The 15,652-nt window shown below is 33.9% G+C and overlaps 1 protein-coding gene across 2 annotated transcripts in view; it reads left to right on the forward strand.

Annotated features, from left to right (window-relative positions):
• whd (carnitine O-palmitoyltransferase whd) overlaps positions 1–15,558 on the forward strand; it is a 297,210-nt gene extending 281,652 nt beyond the window's left edge. For both annotated transcript variants that reach the window (XM_090412567.1, XM_090412568.1), the window contains exon 23: positions 13,858–15,558. In XM_090412567.1, coding sequence (XP_090268693.1) covers positions 13,858–13,929 — 72 coding nt within the window. In that variant the 3' untranslated portion in view covers positions 13,930–15,558. The remainder of the gene's footprint in view (positions 1–13,857) is intronic.
• Positions 15,559–15,652: the final 94 nt, after the last annotated feature.

Raw genomic sequence — 15,652 nt, forward strand, 5'->3', positions numbered from 1 at the left:
CTCTTTAGCATACTGTGTGAAATGCAACTCAGCTTGTCTTTGTATATTTGTATATACTCCAGATGATGACCTTAATATGAAGGTCGAAACATTAGGAAATTAAAACGTTATTTATAACACGGTTGTAAAGTCCATAATTTCTAAAATGAATGCTGATCACCATGTAACACTAAAAGAAAGGATTCTTCTAATGTCTTTATTTTTTTATATGGCTTAATTTTTGCATCCTTTAATTGTTCTTAAAAATATAATTTCTGATGTCTATATTCGATTTTGATCTTTCCTTTTAACAGTCCATGTTTCTGGACCATATAATAGAGTTGGAGTACGTACCCATTACTTTATAAAATTTAAGTTTGGTTTCTCATCTTGTTTTTATTATTCAGTGTTCTTTTAATTGTTTCACAGATTTTATGAAATTTATTTATTTTTCATCTATATCATTGACTTTTAGATATTATTATGCAACCCCAAATTAATTAATTAAACTCTCACCTGTTCTGTTATTTTATCTTCTATGATGGGTCAAAGCTGTATAACTTAGAGGAGACCTCCACATAGCCTTTAAAAGAATGTGGAGAACCGAACAGGGCTTCTGACCTAATGTCCAATCCTCACCTTCTCGTGGTGCACCCTATTGGGTATATACCTGGATACTGAACGAACGAGAATGGCTGGCAATTTGGGATTTAGCCGACCAAATTTTATTCTTATTGGCTTAAACCAATATAGAAAATGATGGTACAACATGACAAAATTTCATTCTGGCTGGGGCGTCGTCCGGTTAAACAAGGACCCCCCATTGTTTTTGCCAGGGAACCAGGGCGAACAGCAAAAAGTCAGTTACTGGAACAGATCTGAAAACACACCCTAACTCAACATCACCAGAGTTAAAGATCGGTCGGTACTGTCAACATAAGAAGCTTGAATGGCAAAGAAATGGAGCTAGCTGAAGAATTAGATAAGTACCAGATCGACATTATAGGGGTGACTGAAACAAAAAAGACAAAAACTGGTGAGATCTTTCTGAGCAATAAATACAAAATGTTATATTCAGGAAATGACAGTCAAGAAAAAGAAGGAGTAGCCATGGTATTCAACACTAAATACAAGTCTAATCTTCTTGAATGGCAGGCAGTCTCAAGTAGAGTGATGTGGGCAAATATCAGAATGGGGAATTGAACAATGAGACTTATTTGTGCCTATGATCCTACAGAAGGTTCTACTAAGGTAGAAGTGGAGGAATTTTTTGAGGCTTTAGAAAAAGCAACTGACACAATGAAAAAGGAAAAGTTGATCCTTGTTGGGAATCTAAATAGCAGAGTAGGAAATGATTGTCAGACATACAAAAATATTTTGGGAAAATTTGGAAAAAAGAGCAAAGCTAATAATAATGGTAATTACCTGTTGGATTTCTGCTCAGGACATGGACTGGTTATTACTAACACCATGTTCCAACATAAAAATGTGCACAAATTCACATGGAGAGAAGAGGCAAGGAATAAGAAAAGTCTCATTGACTATGTTATTGTTGATAGTAATGTTTTCTCCTTGGTGCAGGACACCAGAGTGTACAGAGGATTTGAAATTGGAAGCGATCACTATTTAGTCTTGAGCAGGATGAAATTGAATTTCATATTGAATAGAATAACATGTAAGAAAGTTTTAAAGCGAATAAAAGTTGATCAGCTGTCAGATGTGAACTGTAGACTAAAATACACAAAGATTATTGAAGAAAAAATGAAAGAGTTTGAGAACAGGTAAACAAACCTTGGAGAGGCATGTGGTGAGGTTGTCTGCAAGGATAGAAAAATTAGAACTCCATGGTGGACACAGGAAGTGAAGGAAAAGAAGAAAGCATATTAAAAGCTCCTGGCAAATAAGTCAGCTTGTGCTCTTAGAGAATACAGAGACAAATATAAGAAAGCTAAACACTGTGTAAAACTAGCTAAAGAAAGTCATGGGAGGTCTTTGGCAAGAACATAGAAAATAAATATCAAAAAGGTGGTAAGATATTCTGGAGGTTGTTGGAGAAGCTTAGAAATGGAAGAAAGAGTGCTGTAAGAGGAGTTAGAGATGATAAAGGTGACATGAAAACAGGAGAAAATGTATCCTTGAAGTATGGAGTAATTATTCGAAAAATTGCTAAATGAAACAAGCAGTGATAGCATAATGGTAAAAAAACATTCAACAGGCATACAGTCAGGAATACATATCCATACTTGAAGTAGAAAAAGCCATCAAAGGCTTGAAATGTGGAAAGGCAGCAGGAGTAGATGATATTCGACCAGAAATGCCTGAAGTATGGTGGTATAAAAGTCTTGCAGTGGCTGCACTGCATAGTTCAGAAAGCCTGGACAGAGGGACGAATTCCCAATGATTGGAGTAGAGCTCTAATAGTACCCATATATAAAAAGGGAAATAAAACTGCATGTGAGAATTACAGAGGTATTTCCCTACTGAGTGTTCCTGGCAAGATCTATGCAAGTATACTTGAGAAACGGTTGAGAAGGATTCTGGAAGAAAAGCTTGGTGAAGAACAAGCTGGATTCAGGCCAAATAGAGGCTGTCAGGATCAGATCTTCACTTAATGACAAATAGTTGAGGAAGCATGGGAATATAACAAAGATCTGTATTTAAGTTTTGTCGATCTGGAAAAGGCATATGACAAGGTGCCAAGAGAGAAGCTATTCAATACGCTACAGTTATATGGGTGTCAATGGGGCATTATATCAAGCAATATTTAGTCTTTATTTGAGTTGTAAGTCAGCAGTTAGAATTGAAGTACAGGAAGATGGTTTAATGTTAAATCTGGTGTGAGACAAGGATGTACATTATCCTCTTTTGTTATTCATTATCTATATGGATCACATTATGAAGGAAAGTGGTATTAAACATGATATCAGAATTGGAGATGTTAATGTCAGCTCTTTGCTTTATGTGGACGATGTTATACTTCTAAATAAATCCGCTACAAGTTTGCAAGATTCCCTGATTAAATTGAATAACTGTTGTAATAGATATGGTATGAAGGTCAGCATTAAAATGACAAAGACAATGAAAATAGGTAGAATTGTTGAAAATGTCAACTGTGTTGTGAACGAGGAACCTGTGGAATAAGTAAAACATTTTTAAAGTAAACATAAGTAAAACATTAAGGCACAATTTTTACTGAAGATGGTAAATTAAAATGAAAATAGAACAAAATCAACAAAGCTGGTATGGTAGTTAGTCAATTGAATAAATTCATATGGAATAAAAGAGAAATTAGTCGGAACACTAAATTAGCTGTATACAAGACAGTGTTCAAACCAGTTTTAACTTTTGGATCTGAGAGCTGGGTCAGAAGTAAAACACTTGACCAAAGACTAGAGACCACAGATATGAGAATCCTGAGAAAGATTAGATGCGTGAACAGATGGCATCAATGGCAATATCATATTAAAAACGAGGATATTAGGAAAGAACATGACGTTGTCAACATCCAGGAATGTGTTACCAGAGCTAATCTCAGGTGGTATGGTCATTTAAACAGAATGGGTGAGGAAAGATTAGCAAAACATGTGTTCTCTGCCAGGTTGACAGGAAAAGTACCCAGAGGAAGACCAAGATATAGGTGGATTGATACGGTACAAAGTGCCTTAGACAATAGAAATATAAGATCTAATATTGTTGGAGTCTTTACAAGTAACAGACTGATTTGGAGGAAAATTGTAGATAGGAAGTTAATAATGATGTCAATTTTTCATGTAGTACTATCATATCCTGTACACCCCTTGATTGTACTTGTCAGGAATTTGATGATGACTATTTTTGATCTGATATGATCTTGACCTTTAAATGCCACATTTAAATTTTTCTTTTGTGAGATCTTTGATTGTGTACTGTTGGCTTGTTTTATATAATTCATTAATTGATTTTTGAAGGTTATCTTCATTGTGTGTAAAATAATTCGATCATCTGTATCATCATCATGTAAGGTGGCATCTACTCCTATAACACCGGTGCTAATACTGCACAGGGGGCCCCAAGTGCAGGGGAAAAATTCCCTATATATTTTTTACTGTAGATCCATGTGTTCATGGGGCTGGTTTGCCTGTTCTGAAGGACAAAAAACCTTAGTTTCTGGGTGAAAAAAACCCTCTAACTCTGTATGAGACTGGCTAACTTACTTTTAGTCGAAAGGGATCAGATAAAGAGCAGATTCCTCATGTCGTGGATTGGAATCGAACCCAGGTTTTTTCAACCAAAGTGTTTTGTCTATACTGACTGAGCTTCAGAGGTTCTGGATCATTTGCATACAGCATTATATTGATAACAGATCTTCTAGTTAATCGAATACCTTGTTTTATTGTTGCTTTCCATATTTTAATAATTTGATCTTATTTTGTGTCTTTACATAAACTTTGTATTGCTCATAATAATATAATGGATATCCCTTTTTTTTCCCGTCATATCTGATTTTCCTCTGTATTTTATCAAAAGCTTTTCCATAATCTATAAAGATTAAATGTGTTTCCAAATTCAATTTTCTTTTTTTTTTTCAATAATTTGTTTTAAAACAGATATTATCTATACATGAACTTCCATGTCTAAAACCATTCTGTTCTTTTGAGAGTAGATTGTTTGCAATATTTCTAAGTCTTTTATTCAAAAGTTGACTGTATGTCTTGTATAGATAATATCTGTTTTAAAACAAATTATTGAAAAAATACGAAAATTGAATTTGGAAACACATTTAATCTTTATAGATTATGGAAAAGCTTTTGATAAAATACAGGGGAAAATCGAATATAACGGGGGAAAAAAAGATTCATTATATTTGGTATGAGCAATACAAAGTTTATTTAAAGAAATCAAAAGAAATCTTTCTTTTGATTTCTTTCTCTTGTTCTACCCCTACAATATTTCTATGTCTTTTATTCAATAGTTGACTGTGTGTTTTTGAAAATTATGGAGACAACTACCGTGTTTGAATAAAAACTTTATAATATAACTAAAATCTACAATTCGACATTTCGACCTTTATGTCAAGGTCATCTTCTGGAACGTACAAATATACACAAGAAACAAGCTATACTACAATCAAAGTTCGTTAAAGACACTGACCAACCGCTACCACAATTGTTGGCCTAACCTTTGGTGAAAAAAAAAAGAAAGTACAAATTAAAAATAAAAAATTATACATCAATGCTAGAGTCCTATTATTTGTGTTGTCTACTATATACATATATTAACATTATTCCAGCCAGTTGGAGTGGAATGGTTTCTAATACTAGCGGATTGGCTAGAGTCCTGACTTATATTGAATCTTTCATATTAGGTTGGCTGAATGTGTGCCATCCAGATCCTTGGAATTTTCATACCATCTTTGTTATTGATATTTGGGTGGTTTATCAGGATTTTGCAGGATTCCTTAAATTTTCTTTCGTACCAGGTTTTTGTGCAGTGTAAAGAGCAGGTGCTTTTCCAGTTGATTTGGTGTAAGGTGTTGAGTGCGTGGTGTGAGAGGCCTGCTTCACCATAATGGTTATATTTAATGTGTCTAATGTGTTCTTTCTTACGTATAGGGATTGTCCGTCCTGTTTCACCAATGTACGGTAAGTTACAGGTGCAGCGGATGCAATGCATGATGTGCTAATGGGAGGAGAGGATCCTTAGAGGAGTTGAATATGGTTTTAAGTTTAGTGGGTGGTTTAAAGGTGGCATTGAGGTTATAATGTTGTAGGATTCTGTTGATTTTTTCCGATAACCCTTTAATGTATGGGTTATCGGAAAAAATGATTACAGTAAAACCATATGGCTATGGTTTTACTGTAATCTAGATTCGTTTTTGTTGTTGTTTTATGGAGTATTTTATTAATAGTATTTTTGTTATAGTGTTTTATTCAAACACGGTAGTTGTCTCCATAATTTTCAAAACATGCATTCGGATCACCGTGTAAGCTTAAAAGAAAAGAATATTTTTCCTGTCTTGATTTGGAGGAAATGCTGGGTAGTTGGCTATTTTATTTGGACAATCCAAGGAAATTTTATTTTCCATGATTTCATGCATTGTTGATTTTTCTTTATTCTGTTTGTTGGTTGCCAATTTTTAAAAAGTTCACTTATTCTATTGATGTGCAAGGTTGACTCTTTTTTCTACAAATTTAGTAAGATTTTCTTGCCACGTAATTTTTAAAGGAACAAGGTTGGATTCGAATTCTGCTATATTTCAAGGAGTTGTATTCCTTAGTCCACATATGATTCTAGCTGCATTTTTCTGAATTTTTATAAGCTTGTCTAACTGGTTTGTGATGTTTGTATCCAGATAGGCAAAGCATATTCCATTATGGGTAGGATAATATAGGTGTATGTGACTTTTAAGGTTTTAGCATCGGCTCCCCACTCTTTACCTGAGATACTTTTCATGATATTTAGTCTTCTTTTTGCTCTGACTGCAAGATTGTTGATATGTTTATTGAAGCTTAGTGATGGATCCAGAGTAATCCAAGGTATTTGAGGTTTTCATTAAAGGTAATTAGTTGACTGTTTAGCTTAATATTTGGTCTCCACTTTCTGAGATGGTTATTAATGGTAAATTTCTGATTTAGTAGGGTTAATTTTGATTTTTTGGTTTTCACAGTATGTAGATAAACTTTAAATGGCTTTGTTTAAGTGACCTTTTGCTGTTTCTAGGTTGTTGTGAGCTGAGAATAGGACTAAATCATCAGCAAACATAGCTATCTTTGTTTCTTTATTTATATTTTTATCTAAGTCATTTAAGTAGATGGAAAAAAAGGAGCGGGCTCAAAATGCTGCCTTGAGGGAGTCCCTGTCTTATTTTCACTTTCTTGGAAAAGGTATTATTTATTCTAACTCGAATTATTCTATTTCTTAGAAAGTCATAAATCCAGTTAAGAACTTTTCCTTCTTTTCCAATATGACAAACTTTGGAAAAGAGTTTCTGCCTCCACACCTTGTCAAAGGCATTGCTAAAATCTATAAAAGCTGCAATGGTGGATTTGGTAGGTTTGGTCTAGAAGTTATCTTGAATTGTCTGGGTTAAGTAGAAAAGTTGATCAGTTGTTGAATGATTTCTTCTAAAGGCAGCGTGAAAATGTGGTAGTATACTATTTTTGTTTAGAATTCAAATGTTGGAGTATCATTTTTTCCATCAGTTTGCCTGGAATTTAAGTCAGTGAAATTGGTCTATAACTTCCTGGTTGGTCTTGAGGTTTGTTAGGCTTTAAGATTGGTATGATTGTGGCTGTCTTCCAGTCTTTTTGAGTTTTTCCTTGTTTTAGTATATTGTTGTATAGGCAAAGTAACCAATCTAGTGCTAGGGAAAGAAGATGTTTCATCATAATTCCTTGTATATTATCTGGTCCACATGATTTATTTATATCTAGTCTCTCCAAGACATCTCTCAATTCAGAGATTGTAAATGAATACCAGAATAATTTGTTTTTATATTGATTTTGAAGATGTTGTGGCCTTACAAGAAGACTTGAATAAATTGAGTGATTGGGCACGGAAATGGAGATGCGAGTTCGATATCACAAAATGTGAGGTTTTAAAATTTGGAAAACAAAGATGGGATGCAGAATTTATGCTTGATGAGGATATATTGTTGGAGGTGGAAGAAATAAGAGATCTGGGGGTGATAGTGGATGAGGATCTGAAATGTGTGTCATGTGTTGTGGTTAAGTTGTTGGAGAAGCTTGTGAGAACTAGGATCCAGAGTTGGGGTGACAATAGTGGTATTATCTTTGATGGACAGCATGGATTTGCTAAAGGGAGGTCATGTTTTAGTAATCTACTTATTTATTATAATAAAGTGACTGCTTCCTTGGACAGAGGAGAAGGATACACAGTAATATACTTAGATTTCGCAAAGTATATTACTGTGTATCCTCATGATAAATTGATAGTCAAACTAGATCAGATGGGGTTGGATATTAAATTAGTGAATAGGATTGGAGACTGGCTATCTGATAGGTATCAACAAGTTGCGTCTGGGGGAGCGATATTCAGGAAAAGGAAAGTCACTACTGGAGTGCCTCAAGTGTCTGTTTTGGGGCCATTACTGTTTAACTTGTATGTTAACAATATAGGGGAAGATTTGGATGGAGATATTCAGTTGTTTGCAGATGATGCAAAGTTGGGACGAACCATGAAGTGTAGTGAAGATGTTGTGGCCTTACAAGAAGACTTGAATAAATTGAGTGATTGGGCATGGAAATGGAGATGTGAGTTCAATGTTGCAAAATGTAAGGTTTTAAAATTTGGAAAACAAAGATGGGATGCAGAATTTATGCTTGGTGAGGATATATTGTTGGAGATGGAAGAAATAAGAGATCTGGGGGTGATAGTGGATAAGGATCTGAAATTTAGGGGACACATAGCCAAAATTGTGAAGACTATACAAAAGTTTCTGGGAATGATGCGGAGGACACTGACGTGTAGAAGTAGGGAGATTCTTGTTCCATTGTATGAGGCCTTGATTAGGCCACACATGGACTGTTGTGCCCAGATTTGGTCACCTGGTTTTCAGAAGGATGAAGAAATGTTGGAAAGGGTCCAAAGGCAATTGACTAAGGTAGTTTCTAACCTCTGGAATGTCGAGTATGAGGGAAAGATTGAGAAGATATAATTTACAGAGTCTGGTGGACAGGAGGAGGAGCGGGGATATGATAGAGACCTACAAGTTGGTAAGGGGTTGTTATAGGATCAATGCTGGAGAAGTTCTACAGAAAATATTGGGAGATCGGGGGAGAACCAGAGGTCATCCCTAGAAACTGTATAAAGAGGGTGTGAGTAGGGGAGTGAGGGGCAGAGTTGTGAATGATTGGAATGCCTTGCTTGAGAGTGTGGTGTCTGCAAGGAGTTTGAATGTGTTCAAAGCATGGTATGATGAGCTGTGTGTGTGATAAAAGGACCTCCCAAGACCTCATGGAGTCTTTGACTCCATGAGGTCTTGGGGTAATAATAATAATATATTTTGGGGAATTTGCAGTGTTTTTCTCCTGTCGAGCCTGTTTTGATATTTGATGGTCTTTCCTAGTATTCATCTCTAGTTTGCTTATATTTTGAAAATGAAAGGCCAATGTATTTGCGATCTCCCTGTCTTCTACCTTGATATTTCCATTTGGATCTTTTAGCATGTTAGTCTCACTTGCTTTTGGTAGGTCTCTTTGTAAATTAGCAGTCAGTTTCCAAAATTTGGTATCTGAAGTGTTTGGATTTAAGCTGTGGCAAAATTCTTGCCACCTTGTTCTTTGTAATATGTTATATTTTGTTTAATTTCAGCATTTATCTTGTACTCGATCCTGGTTTCTGGAGAGCTTCCAATTTTTAAGATGTTAAATAATTCATTTCGTTTAGTTATTTTACTGGCAAGTTCCTGGTGAACCTTTGTGTAATTTGAAATAGCGTTTCTCCTATAGCCCTTTGGGATGCTTTTCTTTGCTGCATTTAGAATAGTATTCTTCCACGTTATGTAGTCTTTGTCTAAGTCATCATGGTATGTGTGATCTTTCAGCATTTTAGTTACTTCATCCTTGTATTTCTTCCAATTTGCCTTCTGGAAGTTCCAATGATTTTTTTTTTTTTTTTTTGGTGGGTCTAGTCATTTTTGGGTTCAGATTGATTAATACTGGGGTATGGTCACTTCCTACTGGTTCCAAAACAGACCAAATAGCTTTGTTGTGAAGATCTGGAGACACCGCAGTAATATCTAGGGCATCTTTTGTACCATAAGAATGAGACAGGTAAGTGGGATCTCCACAGTTGAGTTATTAGTCCTGTTTCATCTAAGAAATTGCTCAGGTTTTCTCCTCTTGGGTTTATTTCCTCAGAACCCCATAACAGGTGTTTGCTATTCATGTCTCCTAAGATAATGGAATTTTCTTCAATGAGATGGGATAGGCCGGAAAGATTTGGTCCAGGTTTGTCAGGAGGATGGTAACAATTGAATATGTTTAATGCTTTTTACTTGGTTCCAGTATTTGGATTCCTTGTATTTCAGTTCCTTCTGCTACTATGTTGAGCTCAACAACTTTATATGACACGTTTCAGTTTCAGATTAGTATCAGAAGCCCTCCTCCATTTTGGTCTTTTTTTTTTTCTTTTTTTTCCCCTCATGGAGACACCAAAATATAAGATCGGAAAGTATTGGAGTCCTGACAAATAACAGATTAATTTGGAGGGAAATTATTGATAGGAAGTTAGTAATGATGTAAGCTTTTAATGTAGTGCTATCATGACATCTTGTACATGTCAGGAATTTGCTGCTGATGGTGATAATTATTGAAATTCTACTTGTTCTTCTTCACCCATAGTCTCTGTAGACTATTGGGGGCGCTATAAAGGTGACATTTCTAACATACTCTCCAGGTGTTTGTCTTGTTATTTCATTAACAAAGTGGAGAACAAAGAATTTGTCCATTTTCTAATATTATCTATCCAGGTAATTCTAGGTCACTCCCAGTTTGTTTTTTTTACCTGAAGTCAATCCCTCTAGTGTATTTTAGGTAAGCTATCTGATCTCGCAATGTGGCCCAGCCACTGCATATGTTTCCGATGTACTTTAATGATGATATTTTCTTGTGTTCTACCAAAGGAGTGGATTTTCCTTCTACCCTCGTCATGTGTTACGTGTGCTGTGCATGGTATTTTCAAAAGTTTTCTATTGTACTTTATATTGAAGGCCAATAGTGCCTAGAAATTCATCTTCCTTTAACAATGCCCATGTCTCACATCTTCTGTATGGTAAGACAGAGTTAACAAGGGTATCGATGAAGTAGTCTTGTAGTTAGCTGTAATTTATTGTCCTTCTAAAGTGGCTGCAACCTCTGAAGGGCAACAATTGCTTTAGCAGTACATGTTTAGACTGGCAAACTCTGTGTTGTATTCTGGCCTGTTTTGGTCAAGTGGTTAGCATACCTGCTCTCCAACCAGCAGGCTATGGGTTCAAATCCTGCTGTGGGCAAGAATTTTTGTGATTGTCTTAGATAGAAAATGGGAAATGAATTTCATCGACTGGTTTGAGAGTAATGTGCCACTTATTGGAGACCTTGAAGTGGCTTGAAAAAGTTCCATGTTTTGGTCTCTAAAGCAGGATTTCCAGACTATGAAAATTAAAAATACAAATGTATAAAAAACTGATAAAAATAGAAAAAAAATCCTTAGCCCACCTACAGTATAAAGTGTATTATAGGTTTGCAGCAAATAACCTTTCCTGCGTGGGAACAACATAAAGAATAAAATAAGTGAATCTTTCTAATTCTCTCAATTTTTCATTGTTAACTGAAATTTTCATAGGCTTCTTGCCTGAAGACCTTGTTTTTTATTTGCTAATACTGATCTTGAATCTATAAATACTGAATGCCTTAGAAACTCTGTCTGGTAATTCTTGTAACTTGATATTTATTCTCTGCTATTAGGTTAGTATCATTGGCATATCTGAGATTTTTTTTTTTTTTATTTATTTATTTTTTTTTTTTTTGCCACCAACTGTAATTTCAATATCACTGTTTTCCAAGACTAAGTTTATTATATAGATAGGTCTCAATTAGTGTGGATAATGAATCCCATAAAGTGATTTCATTATTTGAATTTGTACTATTTGAACTTATATGTAAAATATGGTAATTGATTCCAACTACTCGACGAGAATAGGCAAATGAAAAATTTTAAACATAAATTTTTCATTTGCATTTATATGTTTATTAATGAAATATTACAACATAATCTTATAAGAATATACTTATAATTTAAATTTAACTGTTAACAAAGTTCCACTTTTTTATTTTTTTTTTCTTCCACTCTCTTAAATAAATTTAAAGATTTTATTATTATTACGGCTATTTTGCCTGCTTCAGTTTAGGAGTGCCCCAGGCAAAATAGCCGTAATTATAATAGTTTATTAAGAGGAGTAACATGGGAGTTTTCCCAGAAATAATATACATAATTTAAAGATTTTGTTTGAATGGCTGCTCTGCTAAGTGGAATGCATTTTTGATTTGCAAATATTAAAAGACACTCTTTTCTATCATTGTAACACATCTATTCCTTGTAGATGTTTGTAGCCTATTAAAAGCGGATACAACTTTACCGTTTTCTTTTATTTCTCCTGCATGTTTTAAAATATCCCTTACCATAGATTCAGGCATTCAGACATCTCGTCAATTTTAGAGTTGCTATGACCATGTTCTTGCCATTTAATCACATCAAACTTTTGCTTTAATGTAATAATGAGCCGCTTCTTTTTTGTACTCATAGTGTTTTTATCTGAAGAAATCTTCCTTTTGTCCGTTTTGTTCAGGGTACTTTTTAAAACATTTAAAACAAATCATGAAAAGTAATGTGTAGTCTGAAGTAGCACCATCTAAAACCCTAATGGTAACTCAGTAACCTGAACTGTGCATGCGCTAGCCTTGCGTTAATCGTGATCTAGCTGTATATTCTAAATAAAGAATTAATTAATATTAATTAATAAGCATCAGCAAAAGTATGCAGCCTTGACATGCACCTCTTTGCATTTTGAAATGCTTGCTTTAGTTTCCATTGATTCCTATTAAGATTTCTGAGCTGAATTTTTTTTTTCCAAGTGAAAAAAAATTTTCTTTCTATTTATTTTGTCTTTAGGTCTAAAAAAGCAAGAGTATCAAGTATTTTTCAGACAGCTGTAATCTGTCAGCAAAAAATGGAACTACGACATACAATACCAATTGGAATCAATCACCATGTAATATGGGCTATGAAAGCCAAGAAAGTTAGTGATTCCAATTTGAATCATTTGGGCAGAAAGGGTTAATTAGTCATACTATTTTATTATCTATTCTCCACTATGCCTCATGCCATACTAAATCAAAAGCATTCTGTATATCTTTAAAATTATGACATAGTATTTTATTATGTTCAGTTTATTTTTCTCCAATGAGATGTCTTGTAAATAAATGATCTATTGTACTCTTGTTTTTAAGGAATCCTGCTTGGTTCTCTGAAAGTATACTTTCTATTTCCCTCTCGATCATAGAAAGTAAGATTTTTAGGAAAATTTTGCTTAGATGACTGATTTAACTGATAGTTCTATAATTGCTCAATTTTGTACTATTCCCTTTTTTTAGGAATAGGAATTGAAATTACAGATCTATCAGAAACCATTTTTGAGGGTTTTTTTGCAGCCATCTCTTGATGGAATCCTACTTTTCTGATTTCTAAAGAATTTTGCTCAAAAATATGCAGGCTTTCTACTTGTCAGCAGCTTCCTGTTCTCAGACTCCACTCACTACGATTCCTCATCTCGTAAACCTCTTACAGACAGGCCAATGTGAAATGGACATAGCGTTTCAAACAAGACAGGAATGAGCAGCTATTAGAACATGAATAGTGTTTTGTGGAGTTGTAAGGTTTCAAGGAAAACTAAGATGCTGTACATGTGGTTGTACAGAGTCTAATGACCTATGATTGTGAGTTTTGGATCCTCACTAATAGTCAGAGGAAACAAGAAGTTATGCAGATTGATTACTTCAGTTGAAAGAGAACTACCCATATGGATCATCTGAGGAATGTATATAGATGGACATAGAATAGCCAGTTACAGAGTGGATAGAGGAACATGCTTTGCTGGTATAGACATGTCCAGAGAATGAGACTAGAATGATGGCCATTGAGAATTATGAACTGGTCACTCCCTGGAAGAAAAAAAGTAGAAGACCAAGGGCTACATAGGACTAATGATTGAGAAAAGAATTACAGGATGTGTTTAGTATTGTTTGTAATTTAGCTCTACATGCTCTTTTATTTTATTTACTTTATATGTTGTATTATAGTTTTTATTATATACCTGACATTTCTTTTTTTTTTTTTCAGGATTCATCACGATTTATCCGTCACATTGAACGTGCTTTAGCTGACATGAAGCAGCTTTTTGAAAAATTCTAACTTTTGTTAATAATTCAAGTTACAAGATATTAACATCAAAGTGCCATTTCTATTTGCTTGATTGATGTCCAGACTTGTTATATAATTCACAATTTACACGGTTATGCCAAAGTTGTATTTCTTTTGTATTTTAATGATTCTGTAAGAAATTGATTCAAATTAGTTGTCATCTTCATTTTATATATATTTCTAGATAAACGGTATCATGGTTTAAGGTGTAAAATTGTTTCATTGATAAATTATAGGTGTCATTTCATGTCATTAGTCATGCATTTAGTCTTCCTTATTTTATGTTGCAAGTAAGAATTATTAAACAGTTATATTTTATCATATTTTACTGTATTTAAATAGTGTAAATGTGCATAATTTTGTGATATTTCTAAAATTTGTTTTCTACTAATTCTGTTGGAATAGTCTTGCAAACAAGCATGATATTTATCCTGATATTCTGTAGAATTCTGCAATAGCCAGAGAATTTACTTTCAGTGTACAGGGAAAAAAATTATGATGTAATTAATAATCTATTGGTAATTGCTAATGAAAGAAAAAGTTGTACAGGCAGATAGTAGCATAAATCGATCAAAGTCTTTAGGTGGAATTATGTATGAGATACATATTTTTAGTATCGGCTCATGGCTGTTTGTATGTAAATGACTAAGTTAATTATTTAATGTGATAAGAAGACTTAGAACAGGGATGACACTCGTATATGGACCATACTCAAGCAATGCAATCAGTGCACATCAATGCAATTTTTATGTAAAGAGAGTTTTGTTACATATTTATCTTGTAGCAGATGAGTGTACTATTTTATAAATGACAGTCCTTTTATTTCTTTAATATCGTTTGTTGGACAAGTCAGTAAATTTGTCACAAGTTGTTCATGTTTTGAGGGCCAATCGTGATTTCATTGTATGAAAAAAAAATTGTTTACAACATTCTTTATTGAGATAGAAAATTTGAACAACTTATTTAATTTTATTGCTAAAAACACATTTTTAGATATATAGAGCTCTTAATAAGGCTTAAACTTCTGGTATGTTTACACGACTTTTGCAGCAGAACTGAGTAAAATTCTTTGCCAACACCCAATTGAAACAAAAGCTTTAAGAAGTCTTTGCAGCATTTACTGTAATGATATTAGATGATAATAGTTTCCTTTCTGGCTGCTTGTCCCTAAAATGGAAAATTTCAACATAACAAAATTTTTTGATATGCTGCAGTTTATTAACTTTACATTACTTGCATGGGTGGAGAATCACAATTAATGATCACATCAAACATTTGAATTGCTGAAACCATATTTAAGGATTTCAGCTTGCCTTTTAAATGGTAGTAAGGTTATGGAATTTTACTCAGATGAGTTGCAGATGAATAGGTTTTGTGCAATTTGTTAATTGTCCAATTTTAGATATTTATTTGTTGATTTATAAATGAATCAAAAAATTAAGTTGTAACATGATCATTCCATCAAAGGTTCTGTTTTTATTAAAAATGAGCAAAAATGCTAATAGTACTTAGCTGTTTTCAATGTCATTATGAGGCAGTGTGTGCAATCAAAAACAGCTGTATTTTAGGAATATTAATTATTGTTATTCAATGCAACTATTAAAGTCTGAGAAACTTGTTTTTATAGTGTTTTTTTTTTTTTTTTAGTATGATTTCTTGATATTGAATATACACACACACACACACACACACACACACACACACACACACGTGT

The sequence above is a fragment of the Typopeltis vanoorti genome, chromosome 23 (genome assembly GCF_054136105.1).
Source record: "Typopeltis vanoorti isolate ZY-2024b chromosome 23, IOZ_Tvanoo_1.0, whole genome shotgun sequence".
NCBI classification, from domain to species: domain Eukaryota; kingdom Metazoa; phylum Arthropoda; class Arachnida; order Uropygi; family Thelyphonidae; genus Typopeltis; species Typopeltis vanoorti.